This window comes from Colias eurytheme, chromosome 16 (assembly GCF_061535395.1).
Source record: "Colias eurytheme isolate Ceu_HAF_F1 chromosome 16, ilColEury1 Martin Lab GWU primary, whole genome shotgun sequence".
In the NCBI taxonomy this organism is placed as follows: Eukaryota; Metazoa; Arthropoda; class Insecta; order Lepidoptera; family Pieridae; genus Colias; species Colias eurytheme.
Window position 1 is genome coordinate 6,186,466 of NC_142995.1, and position 14,223 is coordinate 6,200,688.

General features: G+C 33.7%; 1 protein-coding gene across 1 annotated transcript; it reads left to right on the top strand.

Moving 5' to 3' along the window:
* The first annotated feature begins 192 nt into the window (after positions 1-192).
* On the top strand, positions 193-13,883 carry hop (tyrosine-protein kinase hopscotch). Its single transcript, XM_090110700.1, has 22 exons — positions 193-646; positions 972-1,123; positions 2,375-2,533; positions 3,361-3,538; positions 3,810-3,964; positions 4,538-4,630; positions 4,745-4,864; positions 5,129-5,277; positions 5,783-5,917; positions 6,002-6,129; positions 6,228-6,364; positions 6,813-7,010; positions 7,264-7,414; positions 7,773-7,911; positions 8,339-8,413; positions 8,542-8,657; positions 8,984-9,205; positions 9,418-9,570; positions 10,050-10,223; positions 10,847-11,019; positions 11,917-12,066; positions 13,153-13,883. Exons 1-22 carry the CDS (start codon positions 407-409, stop codon positions 13,289-13,291), a joined length of 3,336 nt encoding a protein of 1,111 aa, XP_089966826.1. The 5' UTR covers positions 193-406; the 3' UTR covers positions 13,292-13,883.
* The last annotated feature ends 340 nt before the right edge of the window (positions 13,884-14,223 follow it).

The following is a 14,223-nucleotide window of genomic DNA, read 5'->3' on the forward strand; positions in this document are numbered from 1 at the left end:
ATTACATTAATAAATAAATAAATAAAACCTAAAGCAGTTACTTTTAAGATAACATTTATTTTTAAAGTTATAAAATACAATAATTTTAATTTATCAATTAAAAAACGACAGTATACAGTATCGATTTATCGATTTAATCGTTTATCTAAGTTTTTGACTACAACCCTAAACAAACATAGTGGCAACTGGCAACTGGCAGTGGCAAGTGGTGACCTTAGTTGGTTTATAAATAAACATTTTAGTTATTTCATTGATTTATTTATTGTGCATAACTTGATACGATCCTAAGGCAAGATGATCGAGACTCGGTTAAATATGTCTACTACATTTTATATGCGTTAATTTCGATCGAATCTTATCATTGTTAGCGTCTAATTTTTTGTGGTTCAAGTTTACAAAATAAACCATGGCTGCACATGAGACAGTTAAAGTAGCCGTGGTAATAGATCCTTTGCCGAATGTAGTTCCATGTTCTAGTACGTTGACTGCAGAAGAATTGTGTATACTTATGTGCAAGAAATATAACATTCCTCCACTGACGCGTACACTATTTGCTTTACGAATCAAAGGAACAGACTATTTCCTCAAAGATAACAGCAAAGTTCTCTCCAGTTCAAGAGATTATGAACTCAGAATAAGGTTCAAGGTAAATGTAATGATAATATTTGCTGTTACTCTATTAAATTACTATATATGATTTAATTTTCTGTTTATCACATATTTAAATTATTCATGTCACCTATACCTATATAACTATTACTCCTAACATTAATGCTATGTCAATGGGACCATACTAAATAATCGATGTGATATATTAATGTGAATAACCTTTAAAAATAAAGCCTGATGCTCATCATCAGCCTGATCATGAATTGAAAAATACATCACTTAGTCATAAAACCTTGAATATAATTTTGGTTTTTAAATATTAGTGATTACCGATTTTTTTATCATTTATTTCTGGTTGATAGGTACCTCAGCTGAGTCTGTTGATAACTCTTGACATGACTACATATGATTACTATTTTCAACAAGCAAGAAATGATGTAAACGAGAATAGAATCCCTGAAATTAAATATCCTGAGCATAAGCAGGAACTTCTTGGACTGGGCATTGCTGATATGTAAGTAATTAATCAATAGACTATATGAGTGAATATAATTATCAGTATAAAGTATGGATTGTTTTGTATATTAATATTTCTGTGTGAAAACTGAAATGTGGCAAATCAAAATATGGATCAGCTATCATAACTGAAAACTGACTATAACTTTTTGTCTATTTAAATAATATTATACTAAGTGACTGGTAGCCATCTGCTATGCTTCAAACAAAATTCTCATTTCATATTAAATTCAAATTTCATATTAAACAAACTATTGATAACAAAATTATAAAACAGGTTGATACATGATAAGAGAAACCAAATATAGCTTGTAGTACTTGGTGAAGAAGTGGCTTACTTTACTTTTGGTTTTAAATAAATAAATGGTTATACTGAAAAATTCTTCATTGATTTATAAACCATCTTATTTTTAACACAATTTTATTAGCTTCGCCTGTATGTTGGTATGTAACCAACATGTTTGTATGTAAACAACTCCTTTAGAGTTGATTTTACTAACTTTAAACAATTTAATTCGAAATTTGTATGAAAAAATGGTGACAATACAATAATTTCATGAGTTTGAAGGAGTTTAAGCATGTTTTTGGTCATTTTATTAACTAGTAGTAATCTTATTTGTACTTCAAGTTATTTGGTAATATTTTGAAGCAAAATAATCTATACTAATATTATAAAGAGGAAAAGTTTGTATGTATGTAAGTATGTATGTATGTATGGTTTTCACGCATAAACTACTGGACCGATTTTGATGAAATTTGGCACAGATAATCTTTAGACCCTGAGAAAGAACATAGGCTACCTTTTATTGCGAAATATGTACCACGGGCGAAGCCGGGGCGGACCGCTAGTATTGAATATAAGTATAATACATAAGCATAGAAAATAATTGACAAAAAATTACACATTTATTATTGTTTATGTACATTCAATAACCTTACAGGTTACATAACATGATCTTGTAATTAATTATATGGTGTCTAAGTAAATTACCCTGTGATATATACAAGTAATTGTGCATAACAATAATTGGTCCAAGTGTAAGACAATGGGCTACAATTATGGCGCAATTTAGATATCACAATTAAAATGGCTATGTTATTTATGTATGTTTGTTTTATTATTGTTTTAATGAGTTAATAAAAGTGAGATGACATTTATGTACACTGTAATATGTATTGAATTAATTTCTACTCTTTTAAAGGTCTCTAAATATTCTTCATATTTTAAAACAGTATTGTTCATTTTAAGGATGCGTGCCATATTAGAAGAAAAATTACAATTAAATGATGTTGTTAGAAATTACAAAAAGTATATACCAAAAGTGATAGTGCGAAGACATGGGCCATTTCCTAAGAAGCATGCTTATGATTGCTTGCCTCAGTTATGTTCAGCAGGCCATAATGTTAAGTAAGTACTTATATTCTTCATTTATATCTTTATTTATGATTTATTTAGTTGCAATCATGGACGTATAAAAAAAGACGGACGGTATATCGCCTAAACATTGAGTGAAGCCTAGTAATGGCGGCGAAACATCCATGTGTGTGTGCCATGTTGCCATGGCAACAGCTGTCCTGTTGACAATGGCGGCTGTATTTTTTTCTATAAATTTTTCCGTAATAATTTTGGCATTAAAACATAAAAGAAATAACTTGCTTCCCTGTGGAATGTCGTGTTTGTTCCCTCGTGTTTTGTTATTAAAAATTGTACTGTTGCGACACCATTTAACCACGCAAGACGGCATTTTAAATATTTTTTGTGAAACAGTGACGCAGTTAATCAGTCGGTAGTTCACGACGTAATGGCGGCCGACTAGCTTACTATGGTGAGAGTGTGTGCGTGTTTATTGTCTTTACACGATCGCTAGCTTACTATGGTGGCTTCACGTTGTTTGTTCGTAATACGGCGTCCGTCTTTTTTTATACGTCCATGGTTGCAATATAGAAAAAATGTAGTACCTGTACTTACACTTTTCTTCTACAGTTCATATAAGTAATTCTAATTTTGAATTTGATATTTTGTGTTTTATGGAATTCAAATATATTTTATAATTTATATTTATAAATTTATAATTTTAATTTTACTAATTATCCCAAAAAAGAACAATTATTATAAGCTAATCGTTGTGTAAAGGTGCTCTCATTAAGATGTATGATATGACAACAATTACTATTATTATTCTACTTAATTAATACAGCAAGTAGCAGTTTACATTCCTGCTATAAATTTTTCAGCTATGTGAAGAATCTGTATCTGCAACAATTATATGGCCTCGCTCCAAACTATCTCGCGGAAGAATACAAGGACACAATATGGCAGAATGGTGCAGAGAGTATACCAGTTAAGGTCGTGGTGGCGCCGTTTCACCCGCACCAGCCTGGTATACGAATATATAACACGTTGAAACGAGATGTAAGGAACCCTACATTGATTATTGATACGTAATTTTGGTTTTTTGATAGATGTTAGAAAATGGTAGGAATATACAACAACTAATTGAATTTGAATGAGGATTTTTGAAATAGGCAACACCGACAAAAAAATGAATAGAGGAAATGAGATTGTCATGTTTTTATGTTAATGATAATTAATTATTTCACATTTTAATAATGCAATTTTATTAATGATATTTTTTTATTTGAAAAATTAATATTGTAATTTGTTAACTTGTTTTTTCTTGCAGTGGTTTCATGCATGTACTATTGAGGAATTAATATATTTGACAAGGAATGGCGACAATTCTTTGGAAGTATCGAGAAGAGGGACTCCACTCTTTTTGAAATTCAAGTCTGAAGAACAACTTACTTCATTTATATCTGTTTGTGATGGTTATTACAGGTACATTGATGGCATGCATTTTTAAATAAATATGCCTACTTAAAAATAAGATTTTCTAGCAAGGAATGTTTAAAATTAATTAATTTTTATAGTAGCAGTAGTATCATAATATTCTTTGTATAATTATTTGTATTGTTACACAATTGTAAATAATTAAACTATTAATAATTTATAAGCATTTAGATTATAAGCTGCATGAGGTCAGATAATCATCTATTAACATTGAATGCAGCTATAATGATATTATGTTTATTCAAGGATCAATTTGTAATCGTAATAAAGTATTATTGTGGTTTACTTTACCCGTGTTATTATAAAAACAATATAAAAAAATTCATTAAATCTTAATACCTAGTTATGTATTGTGTAGGTACTTAAATTATGATAATTCGAAAATGTACTTTGTAAAGGTTGCCTAAAATTAATATTTAAATGTTCATTATAAAAGAGGCCAGTTTTTTTTTGAGAAAAAAAAATACTAAATAAATTATATCAATATTTTCAATAATAGAAATAAACCCCAGTGTATGTGTAAAAAAAAAAATTACAGTTTATAATATTTTATACACTCAGGTTGATGGTAAAATGGACATTCAATCTTTCCAAAGATGACGAAACACCGTCCCTGAAAGAATTGCAAAGGATAAAATGCCACGGCCCAGTTGGGTAAGTATTAGCATAATATATGCTAATTTTGTTCTCAATTTTTGTGTGAATATATCTCATACATTGAATCACATTAATAAAAAATCAGTCCTTTCATTGTTGTTTTTATTTCAGCGGTGCATTTTCATACCGCAAATTGGAGGAAAAACGGGGAAAAAAACATGGTTGTTATATATTACGGCAATGTCAAGATGACTACAATGTGTATTATTTGGATGTCTGTACTAAAAATAGGTATGTTTGTTGCCGTTTTGTAATTGATTGGTTTGTCGTGTATTATTTATGTGGATAACTTCCTTTTAATGTTCATTAAATTTAAGCGAACACATTGTTCTTGCTTTAGATCTAATTCAATTTATAAATATGTATTTTTTTAATAGCAAAAATAAAAACATACAATAAATCGGGCGTCTGTCTGTCGCCTGATTTATTTGCGAAGAGAAGCCAAATACAAGTCTTCACAAACGCTATATTTTTAATTCTTTTATTAATTTGCAGCACAACTGAAACATATTTGTTGGAATTTAAAGGTGATGGATATGTGTTGAACAAAGAAAAGTACTTTAGCATCGAAAGGCTAGTCGGCTGCCATCAGAACCCTGAAGGCAGGATATTTTTAAACGAATGTATACCACCTTCTGAATATGGTGAGCAAAAAATATAATTTTGTAAATATTTTTTTGTGATGAAATTTTCTTTAGAAAAAAAGGAAGATTCCGTTTTTTACAATGTCAAAAAATGATGAGAGATAAGAAAGTGATAAATATTTTACATGATTATCTAAGTGTAATTTGATATTGAGCATGCATTATCAATTTGGGAGATATCATTTTATTTAGCTTTGTTTACTTGTACTTGCAAAATGACTTCGGGTTGAATTTAGAAATGCGTTGCCAGAATTTGTGGACACTGAAGGTGTCACTGACTTCGTTGGAAACCGCTGAAAGTAATTTTAAAAGTGGAAGTTACGTCTAAATATGAAAAAAAAAAAAATTAAATTTTGTCAATTTATTTTTTATGGACCCCTCCAGTAAACCTTAAACACACACAACCCCACATAATTATGGCGATGTATTTCTAAATTTTAACATGACATCTCGTCTTTGATTTTGCTTCCACTAAGACGTATGAAACTATTTTTTTGCATTACAGATAAGTCACAATTACTTCTTTGTGGCGAGCCTGTTAAAAAGGGCGTTAGGATCGATCAAGCAGAGTTACAAGATATACTAAAAGACAATAAAAGTCCCAGATGTCTACCTAATAAAGATATTTTATTATACACAGGTATGTAAGAAAATGGTTAAAAAACATATTACGCTTTAAAAGTCGCACATAATGAATTTATCAAGTGAATGTATTTTTTTATAGGATCGGAAAAAATGGGTTCAGAAAATATAACCGCCACATACAAGGCGTTATGGAGGCTCGATGAAACCAAGAAACTTCTAGTCGCGTTTAAAACTTTACAGAGGGAAAGGGCGAATGATTATTTAAAGGTATTTATTATATTAAGAAAAAAAAAATTATATATAGTTTCCTTCTTTTAAGAAGAGAAAGAGATAGAAAACCTTTCTAATATTGTGTTTATTTTCAGGATTTCATAGAATTAGCGAGTAAATGGGCGTGCGTTCAATCAAGTTCCATAGTACGGTTGTATGGTGTTACGCTCAGTTCGCCAACTGCTCTCGTACTAGAATATCTACCGTATGGACCTTTTGATGTTTATTTAAGGTAATCATTTTTCTATTACCTACTGTTTCATTCGTTAATATCATTACATACTCCTCTTATGGTTTGACAGATTCTTAAGTTTTTTATTGATAATATACACATTGTTGAGTCGTAAACTATTTTTATATTCTTGACATAAATAAAAAAAACATAGAGAAAAAGTCCTATTAAAATCGAAACAAACCTAAGTAACAATAAATATGTAGGTGTCAGGCTCCGAGATTGATTTAAAAGAACACGAAGGTCTCGACAAAATTTCTTGGTATTACAATTATTATGACCATTAATAAAAATAAATATCACAAATAAGTTATAGAAAGCTCGTGAGAGATTTGCACTGGGCTACGGTCGGCGAACGAATGCTTTATATTGGTTCGCCGTTCGTTATTTTTTAAAGCTTCGATGGTGGCGCCGTCAAATACAATAATATTATCATGTATTTTAACAGAGAAAACGAAGAGAGAGTGAAGCCTTTACATCTAAAGAAAGTAGCGGCTGGGTTAGCTCGAGCTCTATGGGATTTATCAGAAGCCGGAGTGGTGCATGGAGATATCCGTTGTAGAAGATTGTTGCTCGCTTCTCACCAATCTGATAGGATTATTGTAAAGCTCTCTGGACCTACGTTACGGCAGTATACGCCTCAAGAGTGAGTTCAAATATATTTTGTTCAAGTAACTATGATATCTATTTAAAATAGTAAGTTTATATATATAATAAAGTAATTTAATTTGATACCTAGAAAAAAGTAGCCTTTATTTAATTCCTGGTCATTTACTAGTATAAAGTATATATTATATCGTAAATTGTATATCAATCATCGAATCTTCAATGCTACAAGCAATTTTTTATCCTTTATTACAATAAAAAAAAGAAGTAAATCATATTTCTATATATTTTAGTGTTCACTGGATTCCAGTAGAGTTCTTCCCAGAAATGAGTCTCGCGAAGCGATCAGTAATTGGTGATATTTGGGCTTTTGCTACGACTCTATGGGAAGTGTTTTCGTATGGACAATCGCCGACGGAGACCAATCCTGTACTTACTGCAAGGGTACGTATTTTAAGTTATTATAAATTTTCTATTTTCTATAATCTATAATGTAGTCTCTTTGTACGTATTCTCTTTGGTATCAAAATGCCAAAGGAAGCTGAAAAATTGGCACTAAATCCTTTCCTTATACACAAACACGTATTTTATGTTTATATCGTTTTGTAGTCTTGATTTTTTTTTAATTATTTCGATTATTAACAACCTTTATTATTCTTCTTAAAATGTATTGATTATGCTGGTATAAATCTTATTTCATTCCAATTATTAAAGTAACACATATTCAGTTACTCTAATTATAATATCTTACCTCCCTTTAATTTATTTAATACTTAAATAATTTAATAATGAATTGTTATAGAGTTACGAGATGGGCGATAGACTACTACGACCGGCTCGATGTCCCAGTGAAGTGTGGGCTCTCATGAGGCAATGTTGGCAGACAGAACCACTGAGACCGCAAGAAATCATGCGAGATATGAACCATATGTTACATCGAGGTAATAATTGTGTTTTTTCTACTTCTAATCCATACTATACTATAATATTATAAATGCGAAAGTAACTCTCTCTGTCTGTCTGTTACTCAATCACGCCTAAACTACTAAACCAATTTGCATGAAATTTGGTATGGAGGTATTTTGATACCCGAGAAAGGACATAGGCTACTTTTAGACCAACAGAAGCAGAGCAATGCGGGTGAAACCGCGGGGCACAGCTAGTTATATAAGAGGTGAGTTTTGAATTGTCAGTCCTATCAATAAGCGTAAAAATTCTTAATTTAATATGATATTAGTTCGAATTCCGTCACTAATATAGTGCAGAGGATTGGCAGATTATTCTTGCATTCTGTGGTAGTTGTTATACAATAACTGATAAAACTTAGTATAATAATTATAAAACTTGACTTTTTATTGTTAATTGCAGAGTATGTACCAATACATGAGTATGAGGAGCCAAAGATTTCACTTGATCATTTGGAACATGCGGACACTGTATCAAGTAAGAATTTATTTATTTACTTATATAATTAATTAAGATAAAATAAATACCGGAAAAAATATATTATGTACAAATTCTATGAAATATTTTATTTTGCTCCAGAAACTTAAAGTAATTTATGTTTGCAGGTGATAGGTTTATACCGAGTGAACTGAGCGACGCGGGAAGCAACAAATCTTTGATATCAGTCGACAGCAGCGTACATTCTATGAACGGAACTATGTCAGATCAATATGATAACCCCGTAAGTTTAATTTTATCAATTTTATTGGTACAATAACGACTTTTTAATGCTCTTTTTTGAGGCATTTGAAAATTTTAATTATAGAAAAAAAGTAGCATAATTGTTCAAAAGGACGTAATAATATTGAGTCATTTCATATGAAAATCCATTTTGACATAACATTTTTTGTTATTAAAAATTCTTGTCATTACTTAATGAAAACTATTTTATTATTGTTTCTCTCCATTGTTTTAAAAAGCAACTCGTGAATGTTGAAAGTAATTCTGCAGTTTAAAACGAATACTTTATTAATTTATTAATATTAATTGTCAATCATATTGCTACAGTTTGCGGACAACAAAAGCTCAAACTCATTCGAGAACGCGCTCGCGTACGCATTACGTCACGAAACGCAGTCAGGCCGCAGTAGCCGCGGCAGTGTGTGCGGGGGCTTACCCGCTGCATTAGCGCTGGAGCCTGATGAGTTCTGTGCTGCACCAAGACTTATGGAGTCTATAGTGTCACAAGGGAAGACGTATTTGGTGACACTCACCAAGAAGATCGGCAGCGTGAGTACAATTATAGTCCGTATAGGGTATAGGTATAAAGGTTAAAATGCCGCGGCAGTGTGTGCGGGGGCTTACCCGCTGCACTAGCGCTATTATATTGTAGACCTTACAGAATATAGATGTAAGGATTCGAATGCTGCGGCAATTTGCGGATATTTTCCAGTCGCGCTAACGCTACTTATATTTTATAACTAATACACTAAATGCTTTAGGGTAACTACGGCCACGTATTCAAAGGTTGGATGGAACGTGATAACCAAGAATCTCAACGAAAGGAAGTGGCAGTTAAGAAGCTTACCCGTCAAGAGTCAGAAAGAAATGGCAGTTTGTATGAAGACTTTAAGAATGAATTGGAAATTATGAAGGTACGAAGTTATAATGAATATATGTAGTTTAGTAGTTGTAATAATTTCGTCGTTGCATTTCATTGTTGAAAACAGTTAAGATACTTCATGCTTTTCACCTCTTAATAAAAGCGATATATTTAACCATGTACAATCAAATCATTCTTGCTTTAAATTATTATGCCATGAAATACTGTACATATCAAAAAAGTGAAGTCCCGTGTCCCCGTAGTGGAGTAGGGGGCAGATGCATTATTCATACATCTGTTTCACTGATCGATTTTTCTTTAGGGACAAGTAGGTGATCAGCCTTCTATGTCCTGCCAGACCGAGACATTTTTTTTTTCATCTCCACCGGGAATCGAACCCAGGACCCCTCGGTTCTACGCTCACGCGTCAACCACTGTACCGAGGAGGTGGTCAAAATACTGTATCAAGTATAAAATATATAAAAGGTCCGGTACCATTTAGTTATTTATATTTATGTTTTCTTTGCACAGTCGCTACAACACATAAACATAGTGGAGATCCTCGGTTACTCCTGGGACCACGGTTCGGATGTGCTCATCGTAATGGAGTACTTAGAAGAAGGATCACTTAATTATTACCTAAAGTTTCAAGGAGATAAGCTCCGGTTATCACATCTGCTCAAGTACTGCAAGGATATAGCCACTGTGAGTATTAATAGTAAATAGGACTTTATAGATACTTTAAAATTAGAATTTCTACTATCTAAAACAAATCGAGTATAGATATAATAAAATATTAATGTGGTGTAATACTGGTCGTTACCGATTGAGTGCAATTACGTTTACGTGTTTCGTGTACAAAAACCTCTACCACCCACACCACCTGGATGGTTGGCAAAGCACAACCGTGCGCTTTAACTGCCAAAGTCTGTCAAAAAAAGAGCTTACAGCTACCTGAAAGGCCAATAAATTACGCTATTCCCTAATCCACCGATGGCATATCCTATTTTACCCAATTTGTCCATTTCCCTCTTCTAGTAGGCAACACCCGTAACATCAGTTGCGGTAGTCTATGGGCGGCGCACTTAGCTTACCACCAGGCAAGGCGTCTGCTTGTTTGCCTTCTTATGTCATAAAAAATAAAAAAATCGTGTCATACGCATTTTGTAAAGCTACAAGAATAGTATTATCAATGACTTGTAGTTTGAACGAATATTGCGTTGGAGTTGAAATGAGTGAACTAAGTTTAAATAAATATTTAATTCTTTCTTGAATTTGGTCTAGATTTTAGGAGTAACCAATAAATTTAATGAATATTTTATTCACAGGGTATGGACCACGTATCCGCCAAGAATGTAGTACACAGGGACTTGGCGACGAGAAATATTCTGGTTGTTAACAAATATCACGTCAAGATTTCCGACTTTGGTCTTGCGAGGATCATTCCCAAGGAGGAGAACGCGTATAGGATTAAGACTGAACGATTGCTGCCTATTAATTGGTATGTTTATTTTTATGTTTCTTTAACTAGAAAATATATTTACTGTACTGATATCAACATTTAATGTTGGATAACGAATTACAATATGGGATACAGAAAGTGTATGAAATAATCAGAATCTCTGGTAGTTTTCATAATGATAAGGATTGCAAACAATTCGTCGTTGCAATAAGCATTTTAATTTTGACATAATAAGGAGCAGGAGCAACTACGATGTTTTAAAACAGTAAAGTAATACCAGTGTGGAAACATGAAAGAGCTTTACATTTATACAGGTCGTTTAGCGTCATCATATTATTCCCACACTGGAATTAATACTGCTTTAAGACATCACGGTAAACACCCAAAGGCTTTTAAATCATTTATTTTCTTCCCGTGACCCTGTAGGGAGAAATATGAAGAAGAAAATGGTTATACAATTAACAAATAATGATAGTTTTGTTGTAATAGGCAAATATTACAATCTGTATTTTGGTTATTGTATAGTCTGTATGGTATCACAGTAAACTGCAATTGTCTTTGCCCTCTTCCTGTCTCTGTGGTTCGTGGTGTAATGTCGTGTGCGCACAATGTAGTTTGTAATAAAGTATTATAAAAATAAAGATAATTTATCAGCATCCACAAGTTGTGTTTCAATATACAATTATTTCAATAAGTTTAATAAAAAAAATTGGTTGTCTGTAAAGTCGGTTTACTGACGATAGTTGAACGTGACAACGTCCGATTGTGCTTCTTTGTCGCTCGTTCCGCGCTCTCGTTTGCACTTCAAGCCTTCATGGAACGCCTCAGAGCGAGGTAACACCGCATGAGTCATGTTTTTTCGTGCGTGCAGCCGGCTCGATCGAATAAGACGTCACGTCAAAAACGCTAGATAACTAACACTGTATTTACACTCAGGTACGCGCCGGAGTCAGCGGTGGAGCCGTGGCACTTCTCGACGAAGAGCGACGTGTGGTCGTTCGGCGTCACCGCGTGGGAGATACTCACGCGCGCAAAGATTGAGGTGCCCAAGTTCGACGTCGAGCGGCCACGGGAACGGGCCTCCTGGTAACATTCAATTAAAGTATTATGGTACGCGTCACGTAAAAAGAACGCTGGATGAAAGTGATGGGGTGTGTTTGCGCATGGATCGAGTTTTGCACGAAAGCTATGTGCCGATTATTTTATTTTTGAACTAGGCTCGCGAATCGTGGCTTCGCAACTACCTATTTGTTATTCTTATACCACCTCATAACACCAAATAAACCGATAAATCGCCAATGCGCAGCTTAACCGTCAGCGTTCTTTTTACTTGACACGACCTGTACGTAGTATAAAACAAAGTCGCTTTCTCTGTCCCTATATTCCTATGTGTGCTTGAATGTTTAAAATTACGCTACGGATTATGATGCGATTATTTTAAATAGATAGATTGATTGAAGAGGAATATTTATATCTATAATCTATTAGGGTTTTTTTTAGAGATTGATTAATTAAAGAGGAAGGACACAGCGGGCGAAGCCGCGGCGGAAAGCTAGTATACTATGAAATATAAGTCTTTATGACGGAATTTAAACACGATTCGTTGATTGTTTTTTATCGCGAATTTTCAAAATGTTGATGTGTGTGTGATAAGACTTAATGAAAGCCGCGTTTGTGCGCCGTGTATGTGCTTTCTATGGCGTTTATTTATTTTGATGTTTCGGATGTTGTCACGTAGAGACTGAATAATAGGCGCGTTGAATTTAACGCAAGGAAAAACTATACCATATCCAATTCAGTATAGCTATTGTTGTTGCATACAAAATATAACAACTTTATCATATTGTCCGCGTAATACTCACGTCATGCGCATGCTTTCCATGGCGATTGACCATTGCATCTTGCGTTGAAACAATCAACTTCTATCCGCGAAGCGGCAACGTCGCTTCAGAATTTCATTATTGAACACATCGTTCTAGATCGACACTCAAGAGTAGTGTCTTGAGTGTCGATCTTGAGAGAAAACTGACACATTTTGGATCTTATCCGACGTTTGCATATTTACTATCGTTTATGTAACTGTTATTTCGCTTCATAGCGCCTCTATTTAAAAATAAATACATAATATAAAACGTCTCGTTCATCAATATCATACCTCCTTTTCTATTGCAGCTTTCAGATTCCAGACGGCTGTCCTTCGGAGATTTTCAGGCACCTAATGAAAGACTGCTGGGCGCTAGATCCCAACATGAGGCCTAAGTTTATAGACCTCGTGCACATGTGCAAACGATTCATGGATGAATACAAATAAAATATTATCAAGACTTTGCCAATTAAAATCTATTTAATGTAATTATAGATTAATCAGGGTCAACTTCATATTGGTAATCTCAAAATATAGTACAACAATATTCGACGCTGTGTGCAATATGTAACAGAATTTTTTGCTACTTAGTTTTTATTATGAGGGCTTCGTCTTCTATTTTTGTCCTAATTAAATCTGTAAAGAAACTGTTTTGGAAGACGCTCTGTTTTACAATTTTATAAGTGGTTCTAATAACAAATACTTCAAAGTAATGTACAATATTTTGTGTTCAAGAAGTCCAGAACTTTATGCTCAAATGTTTCTTAAAATTCATGACGAGCTCAAATAAAGTAATTGACGATAGATTTGCTTATCTTAAATTTTAATCATATTAATTGTTATGTCTGACGTGTATATTAAGTACGAGGTGCATATGTCACGGCTAAAGGTAGGTGAGAACATAAACTTAAGATTAGCCGGCTAAACTTAGGTTTATTTTCGACGAGGTGTTAATGTTAGTTTGTTCTATCTTTAGCCGGCTAAACTTAAGTGTAACCGCAGGCCCGTGGCTAAAAATGTCGGGGTGGGTAGATTTGGTTAGCGCCGGGCCGGTGGAGGGCTTGAGGGGCCCGCACAGTGCCAGAAAACACTCGCCCTGTTCCTTACATGTATTATAGTAACCAAATCTACCCACCCCGACTCAGGGCAGAAAGCTGGTGGCTAGGTTAGGTTAGGTTAGAACTCTTAAGACCCGCACGAGCCGAGCGAGCGCAGCGAGCGTGCTGCGGCAGCAGCCGGCGAAGTGCCAGAAAACACTCGCCCTGTTCCTTACATGTATTATAGTAACCAAATCTACCCACCCCGACTCAGGGCAGAAAGCTGGTGGCTAGGTTAGGTTAGGTTAGAACTCTTAAGACCCGCACGAGCCGAGCGAGCGC